This window comes from Neomonachus schauinslandi, chromosome 9 (assembly GCF_002201575.2).
Source record: "Neomonachus schauinslandi chromosome 9, ASM220157v2, whole genome shotgun sequence".
NCBI classification, from domain to species: domain Eukaryota; kingdom Metazoa; phylum Chordata; class Mammalia; order Carnivora; family Phocidae; genus Neomonachus; species Neomonachus schauinslandi.
Genome location: NC_058411.1, coordinates 89,285,304 through 89,313,005, shown reverse-complemented (window position 1 = coordinate 89,313,005; position 27,702 = coordinate 89,285,304). Strand labels below are relative to the sequence as shown.

General features: G+C 36.8%; 2 protein-coding genes and 1 non-coding gene across 5 annotated transcripts in view; 1 reads left to right on the top strand and 2 right to left on the bottom strand.

Moving 5' to 3' along the window:
- GALK2 (galactokinase 2) overlaps nt 1–23,662 on the bottom strand; it is a 118,703-nt gene extending 95,041 nt beyond the window's left edge. Inside the window, exons 1-3 of one of the 2 annotated variants that reach the window (XM_044917858.1) lie at nt 23,426–23,662; nt 5,030–5,118; nt 2,959–3,082 (exon numbers count right to left, since the gene is read on the bottom strand). In XM_044917858.1, the coding sequence (XP_044773793.1) occupies nt 2,959–3,082; nt 5,030–5,118; nt 23,426–23,445 (233 nt within the window). In that variant the 5' untranslated portion in view covers nt 23,446–23,662. Of the gene's footprint in view, nt 1–2,958; nt 3,083–5,029; nt 5,119–16,668; nt 16,831–23,425 lie in introns of those variants that run through there. The other variant, XM_021693811.1, reaches the window with a different exon arrangement.
- Nucleotides 18,647–18,720, bottom strand: TRNAK-UUU. Its single transcript has one exon. It is a non-coding gene; the product is annotated as a tRNA-Lys (tRNA).
- A 193-nt stretch (nt 23,663–23,855) lies between the features above and the next one.
- Nucleotides 23,856–27,702, top strand: part of COPS2 (COP9 signalosome subunit 2) — a 30,718-nt gene continuing 26,871 nt past the window's right edge. For both annotated transcript variants that reach the window (XM_021694081.2, XM_021694079.2), the window contains exon 1: nt 23,856–23,930. In XM_021694081.2, coding sequence (XP_021549756.1) covers nt 23,877–23,930 — 54 coding nt within the window. In that variant the 5' untranslated portion in view covers nt 23,856–23,876. The remainder of the gene's footprint in view (nt 23,931–27,702) is intronic.

Below are 27,702 nucleotides of genomic sequence, written 5' to 3'. Positions count from 1 at the left end.
TTAAAAAAACTAAAAACCATGAAAGAAATCAATAAATTGGACTTGATCAAAATTAAAAATTATTCTTCTTCAAAAGACATGGTAAAAAAAAATGAAAATCTAAGTCACAGACTGATGAAAATATTTGCAAAACATTAATCTAACAAAGGACTTGTATCTACAACATAAAAGAAAATCTTATAGGTCAATAATAGATGAAAATCCTGCTTAAAAATGGGCAAAAGATTTGAACAGGCCCTTCAACAAAGAAGATATCTAGGTGACAAGTACATGAAAAGATGTTCAACATCTTAGAGAAATTAAAATAAAAAACCACAATGTGGTACTAGTACACATTTATGAGAGCGGCTAAAATTTAAAAAGACATGTTGGGGGGCGCCTGGGTGGCTCAGTTGGTTAAGCGACTGCCTTCGGCTCAGGTCATGATCCTGGAGTCCCTGGATCGAGTCCCGCATCGGGCTCCCTGCTCGGCAGGGAGTCTGCTTCTCCCTCTGACCCTCCTCCCTCTCATGCTCTCTGTCTCTCATTCTCTCTCTCTCAAATAAATAAAATAAAATCTTTAAAAAAAAAAAAAAAAAAAAGACATGTTGGCAAAAATGTAGAGCAAACGGAACTCTCATTCACTGGTGGTAGGAATGAAAAATGGTACAACCATTATGGAAAATAGTCGGGAAAGTTCTTAAAAAGGTAAACCAGATAGTCCTAGATATTTACCCAAGAAAAATGAAATACATGTCCATACATAAATATGTCTATAAATATCCACGACACCATTATTCATAATAGCCAAAAGCTAGAAATGATCTAAATGCCCATCAATGGTGAGTAGATAAATTATAGTATCTCATGCAATGAATGCTATACTACATGTGGACAATTCATGCTGCATACTTCCTAGGAGTCCTGGTAGAATGAAACCCCTTACCTACAGCAGGGGCTACCTACCTTAGTAATTCATCTCTGCTTCCCTAAATCATTCTCCATGTTGTTTCAGTACCACTGCTGGGGATCATATCCTAAATACTCTACCTTCATTCAAGTCTGTCTCAGTCTCTGCTTTTGTGAAAAAATGAAACTGAAACCATACATTCATGATGGTGTGAATGGTTAAGTGAATTCGAATAAATCAATATGATAAATTATTATGTAGCCAATTTTAAATTTTTACAAATAATGACACAAAATTGTGTTTGATGACAGATGTTGGCAAGGATGCAGAGAAAGGGGAACACTCCTACACTGTTGGTGGGAATGCAAGCTGGTGCAGCCACTCTGGAAAACAGTATGGAGGTTCCTCAAAAAGTTGAAAATAGAGCTACCATACGACCCAGCAATTGCACTACTGGGTATTTACCCCAAAGATACAAATGTAGGGATCCGAAGGGGTATGTGCACCCCGATGTTTATAGCAGCAATGTCCACAAGTGCCAAACTATGGAAAGAGCCTAGATGTATATCAACAGATGAATGGATAAAGAAGATGTGGTATATATATATACAATGGAATATTATGCAGCCATCAAAGAAATGAAATCTTGCCATTTGCAATGATGTGGATGAACTAGAGGGTATTACGCTAAGCGAAATAAATCAATCTGAGAAAGACAAGTATCATACGATCTCACTGATATGAGGAATTTGAGAAACAAGACAGAGGATCATAGGGAAGGGAGGGAAAAAAGAAACAAGACAAAATCAGAGAGGGTGACAAACCGTAAGAGACTCTTAATCTCAGGAAACAAACAGGGTTGCTGGAGTGGAGGGGGGTGGGAGGGATTGGGTGGCTGCCTGATGGACATTGGGGAGGATATGTACTATGGTGAGTGCTGTGAATTGTGTAAGACTGATGAATCACAGACCTGTACCCCTGAAACAAATAACACATTATATGTTAATATTTTTTAAATTTACTTTAAAAAAACACATGTTTTGACCACAAACAAAAAAAAATGTGTTTGAGACAATGTAAAGTTTTCTTTAAAGGATTCAATATAGAAGTCAGAAATTTCTGTATTTTGCACAGCCTGGTATTGTGCCTTATTAAAGGCACACAGAAAATATATCCTGAATGAACAAACATTACTGCAGGCAAACTAGCCAATAAACAATAAGCCAAAAATAAAAGGTGCCAATCATATGCCCAAATCTCTTTTTGTAATTAGCAAATGAAGTCTATCATACTATACTATAAGCAAGTAGGACTCATCCCAGGAATGCAAAAACAGTTCAACATTAGAAAATCCATCACTGTAATTCATATTTTTTAAACTGTTCTTCAAAATTGAAGACATTTAATAAAATTTAATTAACAGATTAATAAATTTCTTTTAATCTTAGCAAACTAAGAATTCAAAAACAACAGGAAACAAAAAAGTATGTCCTTAACTTGATAAAGCATATGTACTAGAAACTGGTATCTGTTATGCACCAGACTCAAAGTTTGACACTGAGCCTCACAGCATTGGAGAGTCTACAGTACCTGAAGGTACAGAGTTGACAATCTACTGGGGGAATACAGGCAAGTAAGCAAGTAATTGTAATACAGCATGATAAGATGTTATGACAAGAGAATTAGAGGATGCCCTAGTAAGATAAGAAAGGCACCGCCACTGACTTTGCTGAAGACAGCTACCTAAACAGATGATAAATACCTTCTGGGCAAGGACAGAGTTATTTTCATTTTTGTACAGCCCAGTATCTAAAATAATGTCAGACACATGGTAAGTCTTCAGGAAATGTTTCTTAAATGAATGAGCGCAAGAACAAAAAGGAACAAATATTAAAAAGCAGCCTTAGACTCTTTTGGAAGTCAGATACAGATTTTCAATAAATTCAGTGATTTATTACAAATTTGATTTCTTCTAAAGAGTTCATTTGGATAAGAATAGTCATACACACACACACATACACATACACACATACACACCATTACACACAGTAGCAATCCTAAATACTCACGGGTACAAGGGATTTGTGTTGGCTAGTTGAAGAGTTTGTGTTTTCACAGGTTCCACAGCTATTAACATATCTTGTTCTACAGCCATAGGAAGAACAGAGTATCCACAATAATCTATATGTTCTCCTAGAGAAAAAGAGAAAGAATTTTTAATATTGCTAGCATATGAAATAAGAGAAACTCAAGTAGGTTGACATACAGGAAGAACTTGACCACGAGCCAGCTTTTAGCAGAAAATAAAAATACTCTGCGCAGGAAATTATTCAGTTCTCTTATTCTCCCAGACATCTGAGCCAGAAACTTCTGCTAGAATAAGTATATTAATTAGTTTCTGTTAATTTTTAGATTTCTTTAAATCTTCACAAGTTTTTTTCTACTTTCTAATTCATAGTGATCATCTTCAAATATTTTGTTTTGTGACTAGTTATATGAAGTATCAAAAAAAGTAGTATCTCCTTTCTCTGTCGCTCTTTCATATTACCTTCTTAAATATGAACAATTGAAACCTTTAGCACACTCTGCCTTCTATTAACATTATGTGAATCTCACTCTCTTCCTTATTAAGCCAATGTGCCCACGAAGTTGAGGACTTTATTTATATTTGTGGCCTAACTAAATGCCTAACAAATTAGACTGGCATTGATAAAGTTATGCTGAGTGTGCTAGACATAGCTAGGATAAAGAAAAAGAATCTAGAAAAAAAAAATTTTAATCTGCACTATTTTATACGTAATAAGCAAATATGGGAAGCAAACTATTCCCTTCTATGCATTCTAATTCCTCTATGAATCATCAGCAGGAATTTTATTTCCTATTATACCATAATATTTTCTCCAAGTTGCTATTTAAACTCAAGGTTGCTATTCATAAGATTTAAATACAAAATAACAATTCAAGAAAGAAATAAGCACAATAAGCAAGCTCATTTGTATTTCCCCAGGACAGGTTTTCACGCCTGATTATTTCTATGGCCAACACTGCGCAACTAAGAAACACAAAATGAATGGAAGACAGCTCAGCTGCATAATTACAATTACGTTTTTAAATGATTATTATTCTACATACTATTACAGGTAGCAAGACTTTTCTTTCTATGTTGATGTGTCCTTTAAAATGAAATGATAAAGGGTTTTATGGATTGACAATGACAGATGGAGGAGCAGTTTTCAAAGCTGTCTTTCTCACCAACTTCCTTCAAAAAAGACACTAATATAAAACAGTGGTTCATGGGTAAAAAGTTATACATTTATCTACATGAACCTGCATCATTTTTTTTTCCTTGCCGGCTGTTTAAAAGAGTCAAAGTGGCCCTCTTCCGATGCCCTAGATACCAGCCTCTCTTGTCTTCTCAGGAAATCTGCTCCATCAGTTCCTCTCTTCTCAGCTATCTGTAATCTCTCTCTCCACTATCTTTACTCCATTCCCCCTCCCTCCGTCATTTAACCATGCTTAAACATCCCTTTTTTTTTTTAAATCCTCCATTATTTGCTTCAAAATAAAATAAGTTGCCTGAGTTGATAAAAATTGAAGCTAGATGTTGGGTAGATGGGACTTCATTATATTATTCCAACAATTTTTTTGTATGTTTACATTTTCCATTATAGAAAGTTTTCTTTTTAATTATCCCTTGACTCCTAGTTTTTCCTCAGTTCCCCATACCATTTCCTCTTGATAGAACCTACTCATTCTTCAGGTCACCACACTTTTAAAAGGGCTTCCCAGTATTCTTCTAATCCAATGAGTAAATGTAAAACCATCAAGATTATTCACCACAATCTAAAAACTTAACCTGCAGCACAAAAAAAAATCTTCTCATCTTTCATGAAAACAATATTAACAACCAGGTTTCAACAAATTTTTTAAATAAATGGACAAAATTAACATTAATCACATGGATTGGGAAAAATGAAAATATAGTGTTCCTTATGCAAAAGCTTAACTTGCTATAGTAGATACATGTAAAATACTCTATTTTTCAGTTCTCTTGGTAAACGTTAAGAAAAAAAGTGTATTAATAAAAATTTAGATCTTACCAAAGGAGGAAAAAATTAAGAGAAGGAACTTTTACAATACCTATTATGTTGACTCTTCCTGGTGCTCGAACATAAAACTTGGGAATGGATCCAAACTTAGAGTTAAACATCTCCTTTAGCTTCAGCAATCTGAAAGCAAGAGTAGAATACTTCAGAATATCTGCAAATAACAGGGGCGCCTGGGTGGCTCAGTTGTTAAGTGTCTGCCTTCGGCTCAGGTCATGATCCCAGAGTCCTGGGGTCGAGTCCCATGAGTCCCATGAGCCCCATGAGCCCCACATTGGGCTCCCTGCTCAGCGGAGAGCCTGCTTCTCCCTTTCCCACTCCCCCTGCTTGTGTTCCCTCTCTCACTGTCTCTGTCAAATAAATAAATAAAATCTTTAAAAAAAAAAAAGAATATCTATATAACAGAAAAATCCATAAGATACACATACACAAACATATTTCATATACCTACCACCATTAATTATCTCTAAAAAGAAAAGCAAAATTTTTTTACTGACATATTTCTTTGAAAATCCTAGGATATGACAATACAGTAACTTTCTAGGTGACATAAGAGTATAGCTAAGCACACAAGAGTAAAAAAGACTAATGTACTCAACAGGAAAAACTATTTCTTTCAGTTATAAAGAATATAACTTTCTGTATAATTCTCAATGATATTCAGAGAAGAATCTCTTTATACCAAAAGAAATAGTATGCGGTAGTATTTCAGTTTCCTAGGCCTATCGTAATAAAATACTATAAAGTGTGTGGCTTAAAATAATAGAAATTCTCACCGTTCTAGAGGCTAGAAGTCCAAAATCAGAGTGTTGGTAGGGCCATGCACCTCTGAGACCTGGAGGAGAGAATCCCTCCTTGCCTCTTTTTAGTTTTGGGTGGTAGCCATCAGTCCTTGGCATTCCTTGGATTACCACTGCATCAATCCAAATTTTGCCTCTGTCACCACATACAATTCTCCCCATGTGTCTCTGTGTCTCTGTTTTTCCTTCTTATAAGGACACCAATCTTATCAGATTAGAGCCCACCGTCATTAGTGATGACTCATCTTAACTTGATTACATAAGTACATAAAGAGGCTGGTCCAAATAAGGTCACATTCTGAGGTTCCAGGTGGACATGAATGGTGTGCGGGTGGGGAGGCACTATTCAACCCAGTACAGGTAGTCAAATGAAAACTAGAGTGAATATCGGGAGACCACAGTTCTAATTTCAATGGGGCAAATCATTTTCCCTTAGCCTCTCTTCTGTGAAATTAGAGAATTTGACTAGATATTCCTTATAGACCCCTTCTAGGTCCAAAATTCTTAAAATAGATTTAATAATTTTATACTGTTAAATCATCTCAAGGCACTTCTATGAATACCCCCCCCCCCACTTTATAGTCCCACATCATAGTGTATCTGAGTAATAACACCAGGACAATAAGTATCTTTTAAAGCCTACTATATTCAAGACACTCATTAATTAACTGATTGATCTTAAAGATTAATTCATTATAAGAAACAGAAAATCACACCAAAAACAGCTCAAGGAAAAAAGGAAATTTATTATAATGATAGAAAGATACATTGAATATCTTTGGAAGTTTTTCAAGATGGTCTCCTAAGAATTGGACAGTCATCAGAAACTGTTTATATTAGTGTCTTTGTTTCTCTTTTCATGTCTCATTCTGTCATTCCCCCCAAAGACACCATCTCTACTTGTCTTTGCTCAATGCTGTTCACATTTCAGTTGCCTCTGTGAGCATCTTGGTTTCTGTTCCTCCATACCTTCAGTTTTCATGACACTCTGGCCTCAACTCTATAAGATTTAACAGCTCCAATGTCCCATACTATCTGATTACGTCTCTGTGTCCATTAATTCCAATTCTCAAAAAAAGATAATCTGGGTGGCAGAGTTTAGGAAACAATAAGAAAACAGAGGTAGTAATCCTGATATCAGAAATCATAGAATGTGTGCCAAAGAGCATACAAGGAAAATTCTTAATGCTGAGGGCTGCAATTCAAAATGAAGGTAATAGTTTAAGAAATGCCCCAAATGAAACTACAACCACTTTTATAAGGCAAAAACTATAGGCAATGTGAGGAAATACATAGGAATACACTAAGAATAAGAGACTATAAGATACCTTTCTCAGTAAAAAACAGATCAGGTGGACAAAAGGAAGAAAAGAAAGACTCAACAAAATTGATAAAGTAGATTATGGCTATGTACATATATTTAACATTATACTCTGTTAATGGGAAATATAACTTAAGAACGCATGGAATATTCACAAATATTGATCATATATTAAATCATAAAGAACACATCTGTAAAGTTATATATATATAAAAGATAGAAAAAGTGATAAAGCAAATATGGTAAAATGTTACCAGTTGAAGAATCTGGGATAAGAGTATACAGTAATTTTTTTTTATGATATTTGACTTTTATGTAAGTGTGAAGTTATTTCAAAATAACCAAAAAATTTTAAGGGGTGCCTGGGTGGCTCAGTTGGTTAAGCGTATGACTCTTGATCTCAGCTCAGGTCTTGATCTCAGGGTCATTGAGTTCAAGCCCCTTGTCGGTCTCCATGCCCAGCATGGAGCCTACTTAAAAAAAAAAAAAAAAAAAGAGTGTGCTTGTTTGTTTGTTTGTTTGTTTTTAAAGAAGCATTTATTGGTGCTTTACTAAGTACTCTACTTAGAAAGTAAATTAATAATAGCCCTTGGCCTCTAGGAAAAATTTGGCAGAAAAAAAGATAGTTAAGCTAAAAAGTACAATACAGAGAGACAATAGAGTGATAAGCCAGACAAATACAGTCCTTTGGGAGCACAGAGAAAAGATATTTCATCCTTACTGTAGGAAAATGTGGGTGGTAAGATAAATCCAGAAGGGGGAAGGTAAGTTAGAGAAGGCTCCCCCAAGAGACGATAGTTAAAATGAATTTTAAAGGATGATGTCAGACAAGTGGGATGGAGTGATGCATTCCAGGCAAATGGAATGAAAAGGCCCAGCATGCTGCATTCAGAAAATTATAAGTAGGGTTTAAATACATCAGAGGAGGAGGCTGGTGGTAATCAAGCCCCAGGTCTTAAAGGGCCTGGTGTGCCATGTTGAGGAACCTGGCTTTTAACCCATAGGCAATGGATGTGAACACACATTTATGGATGGAGTGATATTAGTCAATTTCACACTTGAAAAAGCTCACTGAGAAGTGTATGAAAGATGGGTTGTAGGAAGACAAAGCAAAAACAAAGAAATCCAATAGGTGGCCATTTGTAGCCAACCTAGAGAGAAAGGCTAAGGGTAGATTAGTGATGCGGATAGAAAAGGGTGAAAATTAAATTAAGGTAATATTTAAAAAGTCAAATCCATAGGAATTAGTGACCAATTAGAAGTGAGAAAAATTGAGAAAGAAGGAGAAGCATATAACTCCTAGTTTTCTGGCTTCCATAACTCCACTAGCCTCAATAGAGGCTCATATTGTTTCTGCTTGTGAAAATCATATGAAGACACAATTCAAGGTCTGCTGAATTTGAATCCTTATTAATTTGCTTTTATAAGCACTGCAAACACAAATAAGGTGAAGTGCTAACAGCAGAGTTAGAATGAGCCTCCTAAAATGTGTGTTAATGAAATGATTTGGGGGTTCTCAAATGTGCCACTTTCCCAGACTACCTCAGGAAGGCAGTCTGTCCATACTTTTTTGTAAGTGCTCAGCACCGGAGGCTTACAATTCAACATTCCTCCCTTTGAAATTCAAATGCATGGAGGCTATAAAAGGAAACAAGAAAGGTATTTCTCTCTAGGAATAGAAAGAACTGAAGTGTACAGTGTTTTTCTGAACTTCATACCTAATCCTCTAATAATGAAGCAGTATGGCTGCAATTGGGGGAGTAGCTATACTTCACAGCTCTGGGTGTCACCAGCAAGACTCCATCTCTTAAAATGTAGTCATTTAATGTACCCCCAAGAGTACAATGAGCATTTCAATATGAAAATAATAGCTCCTATTCACAGACCTGTACCCCTGAAACAAATAATACATTATATGTTAATTTAAAAAATAGCAGGATACAAAACAAAAGATCTAGTGAAATTAAGGAAACAATTCCATTTACAATAGCATTAAAAAGAACAAAAAAGAAAATAGTTTGGTGTTTCCTCAAAAGGTTAAACATTGAATTTACATGACCCAACATTTCCACTTCTATGTATATGCCCCAAAGAATTGAAATCAAGGACTCAAACAGATACTCAAGAATGTTCATAGCAGCATTACTCACAATAGTCAAAAGGTGGAAACAAGCCAAGCATGCAGCAACAGATGAATGAATAAACAAAATGTAGTGTGTGTGTGTGTGTGTGTATGTATGAATATTTTATTGATCCATAGAAAAGAATCAAGGTCTGATACATGCTTCTACATGGATGAACCTTAAAAACATTATGCTAAGTGAAATAAACCAGACACAAAAGGACAAATATTGTATGATTTCACTTACATAAAATACCTAAAATAGGCAGATTCATAAAGACAAAAAGTAGATTAGAGGCTACCAGGGGCTGAGGGGTGGAGAAAATAGGGAGTTATTACTTAATAGGTATAGCGCTTATTTGGGATGATGAAAAATGTCAGAAATACGTAGCAGTGGTGATTGTACAACAATGTGAATGAATTTTACACTTAAAATGGTTAAAATAACAATTTTTATGCTATATTTACCACAATAAAAAGAATTAAAAAAAATAGCTCATACAAAGATTATACTGTTAAAGGCAGAACTGGCCAAAACATCACCACACAAATTGCTGAATCTGGTACTCCGAATGCTTTTGACTTAAGATATATAGATATAGATATAGATATATTTTTTTAATAGCAGTTTTAGTAACATAACTTGAAAAAAAAATTATGACTGCAGTAAATGAAGTGGATTTTAGTCTAAGGATTGATTCTCAGAGAACACTAGGGTGACCATATATATGGCTAACTGCAGAGATGAAGGAATTAACATTTCAGGAGACAAGACATGTATCTTTAGTTTGCCATTGTGACCTTAGGCAAATCTCCTATCCTGTCTGTGCTTTTGTTTTCTCTTCAGTATCAGGATACCTAGTCATGGCATTACAGAAAATATTAATTTTTACTACTAATTTAAGAATAATTGGTTAATACGTATTTTCATGGTGAAGGGGATCAGAATAATGTCATTCCAAAATATGCCATTTGACATAGGATTATTTTGCGGTGAAGGCAATCAAGAAACAGCAGACACAGGAGGAGCTCTCTACCCTCCGACTGTCTGCCTAAAAGCCGGGCATACATTTTTCCCTTCCCTTTGTGAAGGTGTCTCTCCACCCCTCTCCCACACCAAGAGATGACTCATCACTAGAGACCTCACTGACTGGAGTCTGCATAAACAAAACTTACTGAAATAACCCTTACCTTCCATTAGTTTCCCCCGTATAGTCATGTTCCCACTACTCACCACCCCTAGAAGCCCAAACCACTTTCCTTTGTCTAGTCATTTCTCACAATCTATCATCCTTCATTAAAATGGCATTAAGTTCCCAGACCAAACCACTTCTTAGGGTTTTACTGCTTTTCTGTGAAGCCCCCTTGTGCATGTGAAATAAACTTTTTCTTCTGTTAATCCATCTTTCGCCAGTTTAACCTTGAGGGTCCAAGCTACTATACCTAAGAGGATAGGGAAAAAGTCTTTTCTCCCTTATAACAGTAATTTATGTGAGTTCTATGCCTCACTTTCCTCAACTACAAATTGAGGATAATAACGGAACTCACTGGAAAGATTTGTTTTGAGGGTTTTATAAGCATGCAATAATTATTAGTCATTATTATAACTGTTATTTTGAAAATTTAATAAATGTTAAAAATAGCATTTCAAAGTATAGATAATTTTCATTGAGGGAGGGGGGAAATTTTAATCCTACTTTGATCCTTCCATCAAAATAAATTTCTCCTAATCAGAAATTCAAATGTAAAAGTGAAACAATAATTATATTAGAGATCTTGGAAAATAAAATCATGACGGTGACAATAAAAATAGTAGATGGCCTGAATAGTAGAAGAATTGAAGAACAAATTAGTGAGCAAGATAAAGCTGAGGGAAAGTAGATATTAAGGCCAAGATTACAATTATTTAGAATATAACGAAAATGAGGGATTTATATATCAAAACTTATAAGATACAACCATAGTGACACTCAGAACACATTTTCTAACCTTCAATGAATATTAAAAAAAACAAAAATAATGAAAATAAATGAAGTATGCATATAGCACAAGAAGCTAGAAAAAGAGAAATTAGAAGAAATAAATTAAAAGATAAAAGTAGAATTTACTGAACTGGGGGAAAATAGCAGACATGGTCAAAAAAAATTACAAACTGGTTCTTTCATAAAAACAATAACAGAAAAAATTTTGAGTGTCACGTAAAATCAATATGAGAAATAAGAGATGACTAGATTCATAAAGATTTTTTAAATTTTTAATATAGACAAAGAAGTGATTTTTCTAAGAAAATATAAAATTCTAAAAATCGACAGAAGAGAAACAGAAAAGGTAGATATAATCTCCTTAACAAGGCTCAGAAAATGTTATGAGTTAGTTCTGACAGACCTTAAAGAAAGATGATCCTTTGCTTTTATAAATGTTCTAACAGTACAAGCTGTAGAAAGCCTTTCTGATGTGGGAAACAGAGGCAAAAGAAAAATTAAATTTCCTTACTCCTTACAGCCCATTGACAAGTCCTTGAAACAGGCAGAGTGACATTCCTCTAGGGACTCAGCTGCCTCGATGTTGACACTTTGCTAAGGGCAAAAGGCAATCCTAGCCTGACCCCCCAGGATCCTATAAGCCACTTTAATATATAAAAATTCCTTTGGAAATTTCCTTTATCTCTAAATCCCCCAAGATATTTGTTAGCAATCATCCCCCAAGCTTATGACCCACTGATATACATCTGAAGGGTCTCATGACTAAGGTTTTATTGGACAGTAATAAATGACCTTTTCCTAACAATAACTAGCCCCCTCAAGATCCTGGAAACCTTGCTTCCAAAATTCCTTAGAAACTTACACTATCCCTACCTGCCTCCCAACTTGAAGGTATATAATCGCCACCCCTCACAACCCCAATGCAGCTCTTTCTGGCCATGGGTCCTGCCCCTGTGCTTTAATAAAACCACCTTTTTGCACCAAAGATGTCTCAAGAATTCTTTCTTGGCCATCGGCTTTGAACCCTAACATCTTTCCTATATCACTTTCCATCTTATTTTAGGAGGCCAGAATAACCCAGATGCTAAAACAACAATAGCCCCCAAAAGCAAAATATAGGCTATTATCACTTGTGAAAAGAGAAAAACTAAATAAAATATTGGTAATTTTAATCCAACACACATTATTTAATATTTGTGATCAAACAGAGTTTATTCCAGGAATATAAAGATAGTACCAGGAAATCTCTTCATTAAATGCACTATTCCAACAGAATAAAAGGGGAAAACTATAATTCCATGATCCTCTCAAAATATGCAAAAAAAAAAAGATTCAATAACCATGACTAATTTTTTAAATAAAATTTAAAATAATAAAAAAAGCCATGGACATGCTAGAAAAGAAAGAAATGTCCTAAATTTAATAAAGGCTATTTATCATAAAATAGTAAACATCTTAAATGATGAGAAAATACTAGTAGCTTCCCCACTAAAATCAGAATAAGGACAAGGATGATATCATTCAACACTGTGCTATAATGAATAAAGTACAAAATGTCTACACAACAAAAGACATCAAGTTAAAGGGAAAGTGTTATGCTGGGAACAATATATAATATATACAAAACAACAAATGGTTTATATCCAAAACTACGTCCATTCATACAAAAAATACATACATACATAAAGAGTTCCTAAAAACTAACAAGAAATAGACAATCTAATACATCTTTTTTTTTGCAGAGCCATTTGGCAGGAACTATCAAAATTTTAAATATTTATTAATTTTGACCCTGATTCCACTTCCATCAATGAGCTTAAAGAAATATCATAAAAAATGCTCAAAGATACATGTACAAAGATGTTTATTGAAGCACTGTTTATGAGAGTGAAAAATTTAGAAACTTAAATGTACGGTGTAGTTGAGTGGTTAAATAAATAACAGTATTCATACTATGAAATACTCTCAGCCCTAAAAAACAATGATATAAATCTGTATGGACTGATATGCCAGGATCTCTGAGAAATACTGTTAAGCGAAAAAAAGTAATTAACAGAAAAATAAATATGATTTCACTTTCATGACTATAATACCATTTTTATAAAAATGGTAATAATGATATACTTTGATCCTTCCATCAAAATAAAGGGTGGAGAGACACCTTCACAAAGGGAAGGGAAAAATGTATGCCCGGCTTTTAGGCAGACAGATGGAGGGTAGAGAGCTCCTCCTGTGTCTGCTGTTCTTGATTGCCTTCACCGCAAAATAATCCTATGTCAAATGGCATATAAAGATATAAAGATACAATGATACTATAAAGATAAAATAGTATAACAAGAATGTGAACCAAATAGATAACTTCTAAGAAGGGAGTAAGAATTGGCAGCATAAGATAGCAATCAGAGACTATAGTGAGGAAAGGAACTGTGGAATTCTCAAGCTTTAATGATATATTTTTAAGTAATCCAAATCTTTCATATTAAGCATGCAATTCATGCAGCATCATTATTCATAGAGCCAAAAGGTGGAAACAACCCAAATGTCCATCAACCAGTGAACAGATAAACAAAATGCAGCATATCATACAATGGAATACTATTCAAGCATAAAAAGGAATGACATACTGCTAACTTGTTACAACATAGATGAACCTTGAAAACATTACATTAAGTGAAAGAAGCCAGTCACAAAAAACCACATATTATATGATACCACTTATTTGAAATGTCCAGAATAAGGAAATCTATAGAGACAGAAAGTACATTAGTGGTTGCTTAGAGCGGGGTAGGGGAGGGTGGGGTGGGAGTGGTGGTGATAGTTTAAAGGATACAGAGTTCTTTGGGGGATGATGAAAATGTTCTGACTTTGACTATGGCAATGGCTGTACAATCCTGTGAATATACTAAAAAACCACTTAATTGTAAACTTTAAACAGGTGAACTGTATGGTATGTGAATTATATATCAATAAAGCTGTTACCAAAAACCAATAATCCAACAATTTAAAAGTTCATTCCAAAGAGAAGATACACCTCTCCTAAAAATGCAAAGAAAACTAGAACAGTGGAATTTGAAGTAGTCTTAATGGTACAGGGAGATTGAAATGCAGGAAAAAAAAAAATAGAGCTTCTATTTCTATTTGACATTTATGTAAAAAGAAGAAAAAAGAAATTAAGTTTGCTGAAATGTTTAATGCAATTGACTAGTGCCTTTACTCAGATGATCATGTGCCCTGTGAAGTCGAAGAGGCATTCTAAAGAAACAGTAGGAATTCCAAAGAAGACAGTCTGGCCGTGGGGCCCTTATGCATTATTTTTCCCCTCAGCATATTGCAACATATGACCAATTAGGTGGGCTTACAGATATACTATTTAGATTTAACTGAACTCATCCCTGCTAAAATGAGTAAGTGGCTAAAACATTGCTTGAAACTTATTACTGTATTTCATGCACAAGTGAAAAACAAGAAAATGGCAGGGCGCCTGGGCGGCTTAGTCGGTTAAGCACCTGCCTTCGGCTCAGGTCATGATCCCAGGGTCCTGGGATCGAGTCCCACATCAGGCTCCCTGCTCAGCGGGGAGCCTGCTTCTCCCTCTCCCTCTGCCTGCCACTCCCCCTGCTTGTGCTCTTTCTCTCTCTCTGACAAATAAATAAATAAAATCTTAAAAAAAAAAAAAGAAGAAGAAAATGGCAGAGCACAATTATCTGACCACTATTATGATCTCTTCTGCGGCTAACACAGAATGATAAATAACAATAAATATCTGTTGGGGCACCTGGGTGGCTCAGTTGGTTAAGCGACTGCCTTCGGCTCAGGTCATGATCCTGGAGTCCCTGGATCGAGTCCCGCATCGGGCTTCCTGCTCGGCAGGGAGCCTGCTTCTCCCTCTGACCCTCCCCCCTCTCACGTGCTCTCTCTCTCTCTCATTCTCTCTCAAATAAATAAATAAAATCTTAAAAAAAAAAAAATATCTGTTGCATTAATGAATATTGGGAAATTCATAAAAGGCGAGAAACAACTCTAAGGAAACCTAGTAAACAATTCTTCACTTTTAGTACCTGTTACCACTATTCCCCTTCCCCCACACACAGTAATTATAGAAATATTAAGCATTATGATTAAATCATAACAAATAGAAACACAAGAAATTTATACATGGATATGTTTTATGTAAAAAAACTAAACTCCAAGTGGCCAGATTATTTTCACATAACGAATTCCTCATGAATTTTATTTGAAGCATGTCTTTCACAATGTGTCCTAATTCATTCATGTAAGGGCAACAGTACCTCCCAAGGACCTCCAGAGAATATACTGATAACCAGAGACATACACAAGTAGTCTAAACCCTGCTTGTCTCCATATCCAAAAACCATGTTTCTTCCAGGTAACTGAAGACCCATTGTTTGATTTCTTAAGGGTGAAAAAAGCATTTGCAAGTTTTAGTAAGTTATAATATTATCAACTGTCACATGACTATGAAAAACCAGGAAGTGGGGAGAGCTTAAAGACTTAACGTTAGAGAAAAAAATTAACAGAGAAAAAGTAAAAATTAGAAACAGCAAAGCGGCGGGGGGCGGGGAGGGCCGCCGGGGTGGCTCAGTCGTTAGGCCTCTGCCTTCGGCCGGGGTCATGGTCTCAGGGCTCTGGGATCGAGCCCTGCAATGGGCTCCCTGCTCCGCGGGAAGCCTGCTTCTCCCTCTCCCACTCCCCCTGCTTGTGTTCCCTCTCTGGCTGTGTCTGTCAAATAAATAAATGAAATCTTTAAAAAAAGAAAAAGAAACAGCAAAGGGGGAGAGAAATCAACCTTAGAAAAGCTGCCCCGCTAATACGTAGCAGGTTAGAGACTTCATTCTATGAGATTTCCCTATGTCAGAACTAAGTATTTCTACAAAGTACCTGCAAGATACCCTCAAATGAAAAGATCCTCCACTGGGTATCCCTAAAGTTATTCTATAGCTAGGTACTGGCAGCAGATTAATTCCCTAAGTGACAATGCATAGATTTTATGGTTTGTTTAAAGGGATGCAGAGACCAAGGGGGTTTTGTTTGGGTTTTGGCGTGCTTGTTTTCAGTGAGTATTTTAGAAAGGGGACTTTAAAAAGCACTATCAGCTGGCAGGCAAGGCGAAGAAAAAAGGAGTTCAAAGTTAATTTGGGCACTTCTGCTAAAGCCCAGCAGAAACAGTGTACCACCTTCAGCACCAAAGGGAAAAGAAGGATCTTCACGGATGAAGAAAAACACTCAACCCTTGGTAAGAATCAAGGTGTAAAGTGTTTGTGGCGTGGTCTTTCTCGCAAGCCCAGTCATTCGGCCTTATAAAATCCCAAGGATTCTGTCCACTCCCGGGAGCAAAAGAAGCACCCAGCGAAGAGCCAGAAATCCAGGACACTATCTGCACCTAGCCTACCCAGGCGATCCCAAAGCGCGGCATCTCCTCTCCCCCACCTGGGATGTTCTGCCACTTGGACTCGACGCATGGCAGGGCCCTCCGTAGCCATATTTCGCTAGATCCTTCTTTCCTCCGCAGTTTCAACCGGCGAAACAGAGCTCCCAAGGTAATCACGAGACATCTGCCGCAGGAGCCTTTTCTTCCGGGCGGCAGCGGCCCTCACCCTGCGGATATCCTGCCGATTTGCTGAGGTGGCTGCTTCCAGTCGGCCCCGCCTACGGCCCCTCCTCCCTGGGTTCCAGGGCCTGGTGCCCTCCCAGCAGCTGTCAGGTACAGCCACCGTACTGCTCTGAGCGCCGAGCACTGGGACCTGGGACTCGCTGGGGCCCCTGCGCTGAGCGCGAGCGAAGCACCTGAGGAAGTTTATTTTCTGCGCCCTGGGGCATAAATCTGGGAACAATTATAACCTGGCGCCTCAGGTTGCTTTTTTTTCCTTTCCTTTTTTTTTTTTTTTTTTTAGTTAGGGTGTTTCTTGTTTTCTTTCGTGACCAGCAGCTACACCCTCAAATAACACTAAATTGTTTAGTTATTGCTTTAAGGCAGTATAAAATTGATGCAGCATTTGATTTAAACATGTTTGCTTATTTCCAGAATGGAGGCATCACTGGGCCTTCCCAGAACACAATTAATAGTGAAAAGAAAATACATGTCTTTCAAGCTGCAAGAACTCTTCGCATCCAGTTCAATCCCTTCATTTTACAGCTACCTAGAGAAATCCCATTTGGGATTACGAAAAAAGCACATCATTCTAGTATACTTGTTGTCTTTCCTTCATAGTTCTGCTGAGTTCTGCACATTTCTTTTCTTTCATATTGTCTGTCTCACCATCTCCACCATCACTACCACTACAAAGTAAGCAAGTTGAGGGTAGGAACTGTGTATCTAGGCAGCATCTGGCAGATTCTTAATAGGTAAGATGAACTGAATGAACAAATGAAAGGTGAAGTGACTTCCTAAGGTCACACCGTTAACTGGTAGTAAAACTTGAATTGTCAATTGAGCACTCAGTGCTCCTTTAGTTCACAGGGGAATCATGGGAGGATTAATGCAAAACATAAAGAATTTACAGATTTCAGTAAAGGAAACAAACAAAGACAAATTTGGAATTACAATATAATTGTGTCTGTTCCCTGCTTTGCCTCCACACCATACATCATTCTGAAAAGTAGGTGGTTCATTTCATAAACCTAGGGATGTATGGTCACCATTTTGGGTGGGAATAAAAACAAATGAGCATTAAAGATACCAAAATGGCAAACAACAATAATATTGCTAAAAGTACGTAATTGCGTTTTTACAGGAGACATTTTTACAAGGTCAATGTCAGTGTAAGGAATGAAAACTCCCAGCATACCTAATCATTCTTTTTTTTTTTTTTTTGCACATTCCTCCTATGGCAATTTTAGAGATAAAAGATGTAACTGCAGTATAGACCATTCTGAAGGTTAATATGAGTAGCTGATTGAGTTAAAGATGATACGTTTATTAAGTATTTTGTAAGCACCATGCATTTACATACAACATTTTATTTAATCTGAAGAGACTGAGGCAGATTAAAAGGAGCATTAACTAGATGAGGCCATTAGTCTATAAGGTGGGAATGTAATGAGATCATGCAAGTTGTATTTATCAGAACTCCTCTCAAGAAGGAGCGGGTATTAAATGTTGGTGGAAATAACATTTTGATAGGCCACTTAGGTTGGTTGGTAAGATCAAGGGATATGCTCCAACAACAGATAGTCATCAATTTGCCTTTGAAGGAGAGAAAATTCCTTCCCTGAGTAAAGTATATAATTTAGGCTACAGCCAAAGTTGAGGTATTTATCACCATCCCCCCCACCCCATCCCCACACCACACCTTCATTACAGTTGTGGCAGTAGCTGCATTTCTTGTTTCTCTACAACCACGGCTGCTGTTGGGAAGTCCATCTTAACTTTTACTAAATCCAGTTGATGTATTTTAAGTAAACACTATGCCTAATGTGAGGCTTGAACTCACAACCCTGAGAATTAAAAGTCTCATGCTCTACCAACTGAGCCAGCCAGGCACGCCAGTCCCTTCATTAAATTTTTAATTAACCCCCTGAATACACCATGAGTTTCCTGTCCAGATTTTAACTAATAAAAGGAGTCCTCCTTTCTTGCTTTCTATCATATGGTGTTCAGCCTCTCTAAATAAATGTAGTTAAAAAAAATTTAAGATGATCAATCTGAAGGGATGTCAAATCATAAACCTAATTGGGGTAACCGTATGTCTCAATCCAGAGAAGTAAGGGATCATGAATTCTAGAGTTTACTTAAACACATCACATTTTTATTGAGCATTTTCTATAGGCAAAGCACGCTTAGTTTCAGGGGATTCAGGGGTAAGTAAGATAGTTGTGTCTTCAAGGAGATTTCAGCTTAATAAAGAATAAAATAATCACAATACAGAGTAACAAAGCTATCAAAAATATACTTTTAGGGCGCCTGGGTGGCTCAGATGGTTAAGCGTCTGCCTTCGGCTCAGGTCATGATCTCAGGGTCCTGGGATCGAGTCCCGCATCAGGCTCCCTGCTCCTTGGGAGCCTGCTTCTCCCTCTGCCTCTCTCTCTCTCTGTCTCTAATGAATAAATAAATAAAATCTAAAAAAAAAATAAAATAAGACATTAAAAAATATATATATATACTTTTAAAGGGTCAAATTATGTTGGGAATTATATGTCAATTATTTTTGACAAAGGTGCCAAGACAACTCAACACAGAACATTCATCTTTTCAACAGACAAAGCTAGGACAATTTGATATCCATTTGCAGAAAAGAATAAACGTCCACATTTACCTCATGCTATATATAAAAATTAAACTTTAAATTAAACTCTTAAATGTAAGAGTTAAAACTATATAAAACTTCTAGATGAAAACATAAAAAAATCTTAGTGTCCTTGGTTTTGGCAAATATTCCTTAAATACAACATAAATAGCACAAAAAGCACTCTTACAACTCAATGGTAATAAGACAAATAACCAATTTAAAAATGGGCACAAGAATTGAAAAGATACTTCACCAAAAAAGATACATGGATGACAAACAGGCACATGAAAAGATGTTCAAAATTAGTCATTAAGGAAATGCAAATTGAAAACACAATGATATACCACTATACTGCTAGAGTAGTTACAATTGAAACAACTGACCACACTGTGTGTTGACACTGTGAGTTGAGCAACTAGAACTCTTACACACTACTGATAGATATGCAAAATGGCAAAACCACTTAAAGAAACAATTTGAGAGTTTCTTTAAAAGTTAAGCATACACCTACCAACCATTCTATTGCTGGGTATTTATCCATATTCAAATCTATTACTTCATAACAATATTACCACAAACAACAGTATAAAACAATACACATTGATTACCTCAGTTTCTATGGTTCAGGAGTCAGGGTATGGCTTAGCTGGATCCTCTGTTTTAGGGTCTCACAAAGTCTTATCTGAGGTTCAACTGGGGAAGGATTCATTCCTAAGATCACCTGACTGTTAGCAGTATTCAGTTCTTCGTGGGTTGTCAGAGTGAAGGCCAGTTTCTTGCTGGCTATTGGCCAGATGTGACCCTCAGCTCATTGCCACATGATCCTTCATAACATGGCCACTTGCTTTCTCAAAGCAGCAAGGGAGATAGTGTCTCTCCCAGTAAAATGTAATTTAAATGTAATATAATTGTGTGCAAGGTAATTATGTTCACATAATCACATATATCACCTTTGCTGTATCTTATTGGTTGGAAGCAAGTCACATCTATTTGTTAATTACATCTCACTAAAGCTGAAACAAACAAAAAAAGAAGCAAGTCACAGATCCCACCCACATTCAAGGGGGAAAGGATTGTCCAAGAGCATGGTTAATAAGGAAACCACCTCTGTCCACCACATTACTCAAGAGAAATGAAACGTATGTCCACACAAAAAATTGTACACATATGTTCCTAGCTGCTCTGTTTGTATTAGACAAATATTGAAAAAACTCAAATATCCATCAGCAGGTGAATAGATATCTTGTGAGATATCCATACAATGGGAACACTCAGCAATAAAAAGAAACAATCAATTGAAACCAATTGAAACAATATTGATGAATCTCAAAGTAGTTATACTGAGTGAAAGAAGCCAGGCAAAAGAGAGTACATACTGTATGATTCATTTATATAAAATTCCAGAAAGCAAAAAATAATCTATATGACAAAAAATAGATTGGTGGTTACCTGGGAAAAGTGAAGGGGGCTGAAAAAGAAGGATTACCAAGAGGTAATGAGGAAGCTTCTGCAGTGATAAATATGTTACCTTGGTTGTGGTAATGGTTTCACAGGCGTATACATATATCAAAATTCATCAAATTGTACACTTTAAGTATGTGCAGCTTAATATACCTCAATAAAGCTTATAAATTATACCTCCATAAAGTTTTCTACATATTTTTTTAAAATATACGATCCACTTTCTACAAGGGTACCACATCACATCAATGCTCCCTGTTAGAATTTTAAAAAATTATTTTTACCATTGAATAAAATTGATGTCAAGAAAAAGAGAGTATCATAATTGCACAAAGTATTCAGGATAGGTCCTGTGAGTAAGGTGACATTTAAATGGATTTTTAAGGACAGAAAAGATTTTGATGCATAGTGATAGTTATAAGTGCATTCCTTGCACAGAAAAATTAACATGTTTATTCATTCAACAAACATGTATTAGCACTTGTGTACCCAAGCAGTGTGCTAAACACTGTGAAGATCTCTTTGCCTGTCTTAGCAAATTTCCAGACTGGGTTGATTAATTTGGAAATGATTAAGAATATTATGCTCGGGCGCCTGGGTGGCTCAGTCGTTAAGCATCTGCCTTCGGCTCAGGTCATGATCCCAGGGTCCTGGGATCGAGCCCCGCATCAGGCTCCCTGCTCAGCCGGGAGCCTGCTTCTCCCTCTCCCACTCCCCCTGCTTGTGTTCCCTCTCTAGCTGTCTCTCTCTCTGTGTCAAATAAATAAATAAAAATAAATAAAATCTTAAAAAAAAAAAAAGAATATTATGCTCAACATTCAGCTGCAGTTTTTCTAGGGCTCCTAGTCACTAACTTACTTGAATTCTTTCCCCTTTGTAGGAGTAAAGAATTACACTAAAAAGCAGAAAATTATATCAATAAATTCAGTGTAAATCAACATGCAGATTTATTCATGTGATCACTATCCACATGGTTAATAGATAATTGCAAAATTGCTATACTGATTAGAATGCAAAACTATGTAGTTCTGGTTACTCTGAGCAAATAAACCTCTTAACCACCTTGGAATTCTATTTTATCTTTTGAAGAATTATGGATTTCAGGTAGAGTAACCATGTGATTTATTGTCCAAACTTCTGAGAGTAATTAATGCTGATAATTATTATTCTGGGACAACAGTACTAAAATCAGGGCTGTGCCAGGCAAATTGGGATGTATAGTCACCCCAGTTATAGGGAGATTTTGGTTTGTTTTAAGGTTTGCAAGTATAGATTCCTGAGCTCTACCCCAGACCTATTAAGTCAGAATCTCTGGTGTGGGATTTGGGAAGTTTATAATCTAATGAACTGCCATGCTTGGAAAGCCTTAGACCCTAAAATAATATCATTAAAGGCTCTTCCAATTCTAAAATCCTATGCCTTATAGGGGAATTTTAAATATGAGCTTCATATTAGAGGATATTAGGGAATTTTTAATCTTCTTGATGTAATAATGATCTGAAAACATAAGAAAATGTCCTTGTTCTTAAAAAATATACATAGCTGCGTCTAAGAGTGATGTATCACAGTATCTGCATTTTACTTTCAATTGTTTCAGAGACTACACACACAAACACGAAGCTGATAGTGGATATACACATGTTCACTGGACTATTTCAATTTTTCTGTATGTTTGAAATTCTCATGATAAAATATTGGCAGGAAAAGACTACTAGGGAAAAACCTTGTTTATAGGTAGCCAGTGTTATTGTTATAAATATAACTTTTAAGAACTATGACCAAAAAGATGGCAATTCAATTGATTACTAAAAAGTCCAGCCTGTAATTCCTCCTCTTGGGTTTTTTTCCTTAGAAAAAATAAAGTGGCAAAGATACTCGCTGCAAAATTGTTTAAAATAGTACTGTTTTTGCAATATTCTAAATGTATAATATTAATGGCATGCTTAGGTAAATCATGGTGCATTGGTACATTCAATGGAGGGATTATTATACAACCATTAAAATAATCATTGTCAAGAACATATTGCATATATTGTCCTATGCTGTTACATAACTAGGTGCAAAAATAATCCGCAATTTTTTCTGTGCTATAACTATATAAAATTTGATTCAAGCGGGCAGAACTAGAAGTTTATATGGAAATGCTGTTTAAAAAGCAGTTCCCCACTGTATTTCATTTTCATTTCGAATTCTGCCAATGATTTTGTGCAACAATAATGCATATTTTAAAAACCAGTCGTTACCTGTCATCTTAATTTTGCTTAAGGGCAGTAAAGGTCAGTTTATAATTGGTTGAAAAACTGAGTAAGATTTTAGGCGCCTCAATTGATTGATGCTTAACTGGTTTGGGATAGCCACAGCATCGTTTTGCCGACTACAAATATAACAAACATTATGTGTAAACCGTGCTGCTGAAAAGGTCTCCAAACATCACAGGAACACCCACCACAATGTGTGGGCAAAATGCACATAGATAATCAAGGCAGAAATACTACTACCTGTCAAATAGGATGGGCATGTCAGCCTTTTCTCCGCGAGAGGCTTCTGATCCTACGGTGCCTCTTACTTTCACCAGAATGAAATGGTTCCAGAGTCCCAGGCAAGGGAAGAGACTGTTCCCTTGCCCAGGAGGCTGGAAACTGCTCAGTGTGAGCGCAAGGTTTCCAAGGCCCTTCAGCAGAGATCCTCAGCACTAGACGATTCCCCAGTTGCTAGGTTTAGTTGCTAAGGCACCAACCGTCTCTCAGGAAGAGGTGGCAGTGCACTCCCTTTTGGCGTCGTAGCGAATCCTCTCAATACCGAGCGCATTTGTTCCGGGAGGAAACATTCAGCTCCTCTAAGAGCGACGGGAAGGCGAGGAGAAGCTGGGAGTGACGCCTCTGAGCCGTGGAGGATTGTGGGAGGAGGTTGTCTCCAATTTCTCCTCCCTCTCCCCCCCTCCCGGCCAAGATGTCTGACATGGAGGATGATTTCATGTGCGATGATGAGGAGGACTACGACCTGGTGAGGCGGAGGGGACGAAACTCTGGGGTTAAGGGTGGTGTCTGGCTTTAGGGGCTGGGGCAGGGGCGACCGCGGTCTCTCCCCGTAGAACATGTGCTTCTTCCAGTCTCTCCCGGTGCAGTGACAGGACGGGTTTACCTTCTCCCCCTTCCCGCACCGGGCCCGGGCCCTGCTTCTCCAGCATGGGGGAGGGGAGGGTAAAGGAGGCAGCGAAGGGGGTCCCGAGCTTTGCTCCAAGTCTGAGCGCCTCCTCCGTTTACGTAGACACCCCTGGCCTCCGGCGTCCGGTTTTCGGTACCTCCTACCTCCTACCTCCTCCCCACCGCGCGAGCCGCCTCGGGGATCGTGCAGCGGTCTAGGCCCTGACTCTGCCCTTTCGGGCCCAGCTTTCCGGGCCCCTCTTCTTCACCCTGGAACTGAGCGAGTGCGAAATACTGAGAGAAGGGTCTGAAAACTGGGGGGCCTTACTGCTCCCAGGCCTGACCGCGAAACGCCGCTTGTGGGTCTCCTGGAAACAGAGCTTAATAATAATAAGTCTTGTCCAGGGTCCGTTTTGGTTTAAGGTAAAGGTGCAGCAGAGCATTCAGGGCAAGGATAGCTGTAAAAAAAAAAAAAAAAAAAAGTTAAACTACTTGTTTCGAGAAAAGCTGGGGAGGAGGTTTTGCTTTTTTGTTTGTTTTGGTGTTGGGGGGGGTGGGGATAAGGGGATTGACCCAGTGGATTTCTTTTTTGACTTAGAGATTTCCCAGTATTCAAAGTTAAAAATGTCAACAATATAAAAATGAACGAATTTATGTAGTTGAACGGTGATATATAAAGATTCAAGGTTTAACTTAAACGGATTTACAGGTTTTCAAAAAAATTCACAACTATTTCAGGTTGCTCTTCAGAAACGATAACTGTGCGTACTAAGAAAAATTATCCAGGCCAGGAATTAGCATCAACTTTTTTTATTTGGGGGCGTTTTTGTGCATGTTTCTTGTATGTTATAGTGATGCTGCATTATCGTCAAGTTATGAAGTAGATGCTTAGGGATATCTGGCTCATCTTATATTTTAAGTGCTAGATATTCCCGAAACATAAATACATTGTCTTGAATTCGTGTAAAACTTATTTGTATAGTCATTTATAGTTAATCTTTTTTAAATGAAGGCACATTTGCAAAAGGTAGAGGGAAATGCTTGCTCTTACCTGAAAATCATAGTAGAGGTTTTGATAATTCTGAAAGTTGAATGTAGAGTTCTGCTAATAGTAATGATTTTTGCTTTACATTTAGTTTGTGCAGATCAAACCGGTTGTAGGCAGTTCATTAAGAATGTATTACTTGTGGTATCATGTGCATTTTTATTGCACGTTTATTTATATTACAGGTATTTTCATAACTGTGGAAGTGTCTTTTTTAAAAATGTACATATTTTTGATTTTTGTTTTTAAATATGTCTGCTTATCTTTCCTAAGCAGTAGTTTATTGAGTACATGACTTATTAGCACTGTGATACACTTGAAGATCATCACTGAGAATGTAATGTAGGAATAGCAGTGAGAATTTTGTTGTCCCATAAAGTACTCAATTTTTACAAGAACTTTGATTAAACATGCATTGTTTAACTTGGCTAGGTTTTTCCAGCCTTTTAGAGCCTACGCTACATGTACGATATAAATACAATAAAGTTGAATATATGGTCGTTCTGACTCTTTTTTCTTAACCAAAAAAGGTAAGATTTTACACTACTACATAATTAAATGAAATCTTCCCCTCAATATTCTGTTAAAAAGTCCTCCCCTCCCCCATAGCTGTCCTATGTAGACACCATTCCGATTCCCAATCAGATATCAAGTAGGAAAATCTTATTTACTCTCAAGTAAATAAGATCTTAAAAAAAAAAAGGATTAAGAGGGCTGGTTGCTTACATGTTGTCAAAAGAGAAGTTGGGTGTTTTTCATAGTTACTTGCCTGCGACTTGTTTCTTGGGATTTAAAGAGTCAAAAGAATTGACTTGCTGTTCTAGGGAAATTTTTTTTATTAAAAAAAACGTATTTTCTGGAAAATTTGCAGTTTCGTTTTAGTCAAAATATTAACTAAAGCCGTGAGTATTTCTGACCACAGATATATTCAGCATATCTTTTGTAGGTTGTCTGTTGATAAATTTTAATACCCTAAATCACTTTTTGTACTTCCCCAATCTGGTGGAAGTAGGTAGTTAGGATACCACCAGAAAAAGTAAAAATCTGTTTCTAAAACTATACTGTTTTTATATAAGAAAATAATTAATGGTTTGTGCCCAAGATCTAAAAAAAAAAGAGACCCAACTTAGTTTAAAAGAGAAGAAACAAATGTGAAAGAAATTTAATTTGCTTGAGCTCTTATTTCTAAGACCTATTTTATTTTTTTATTAGAAGCAGAAGCAGGCGTTTTCTTTTCTTTTCTTTAATTTTTTTTTTAAGTAGGCTCCATGCCCAGCATGGAGCCCCACGTGGGGCTTGAACTCACAACTCTGAGACCCAGCCCTGAGCCGAGATGAAGAGTCGGCTACCCAACTGACTGAGCCACCCAGGTGCCCCAGAAGCAGGCATTTTCTAGGCATAGGAATTTATGTAGCAGTAAATGGGGAGGTAGGAGATGGTACTGGTAAATGTCTTGATTATTTGCTGGTCTGATAATACTAAGTAATAACTATACTACCATTCATTAAGTTAATAAGCTATTGATACGTTAACTGTATTGTAGCTCCACAGTCCAGCCATTCTAGCATGAAGTTGCTTAGTACTTCTAATAATCTTTTTGGAAAGGGCTTAAGATAGACCCACTTCATTCCAAAAATTATTTAGATCCTGTGATAGGTAGGGCATTGTATATTTGAATTTGGAATTCTGCATGTATTCTTCATGAAGATGAAATTTGATTCTACAGCTGAGGCTTTTAAAAGAAACTTGAACATGTTTAATCATAAATAATTGGAAACAACTCCAAATTATCCATAGTAGGAGAATACTAATACTATGAGTACTAATAAGGTAATGACAGATAAATTATGGTATATCCATGTGATGGAATGCTATGTCAGCAATTCAAACCGTGCTCTCAACAACATTCAGTGATACGAAAAACTTTTGATAAATTTTATTGGCCAGGACTCTTGGGGATAAGAGACAGGAATATTGTCAAACTAGCTTAAACTAAGAAGAGCGTGTGTTGGCACACATCACCAGGAAGTATCAGTATGGCTGGATTCATGGTTCAGATGATGGTGGTGGGTATTTTTCTTGTTTCTCTCTCTCTTCCTGGTTTGCTTTCCTCACTGTATTGGCATAATTGCCTTCACATTACATCACAAGATGTAATGCAGCATCTTCCTGGTATTAGAACCCCAAAGGCAAAAGGGTGTTCCTTGCTAGCTCTAACAGCAAAGCCCTAGGAAGGAGTTTTATTGACCCAGCTAAGGTTTGTGTAGCCTTCTGTGAACAGCTGTAGAGAGGGAGGGAGATTGCTTGCCTTGAAAACCCTCACACGGGAGAAGGGTTGATCACCAATGCTATGCACACAGTGAACACATATACATTATAAATATGTAATCTATTACAATTTTATTGGGTGGGAATAAAATTTATTTTGTTAAGTGGGAAAATATAGAAAAAACGGAAGAGCTGAAAAGTGTCAGGAAAACTAAAATTTGTTTATTTCTTGCAAACCTTTCACAGTGAACCTCTATTAGTTTTATTGCTGAGGTGAGAAGGGGCAGGTTCTAGGGTAAAAATGATAAACAAAAATCTT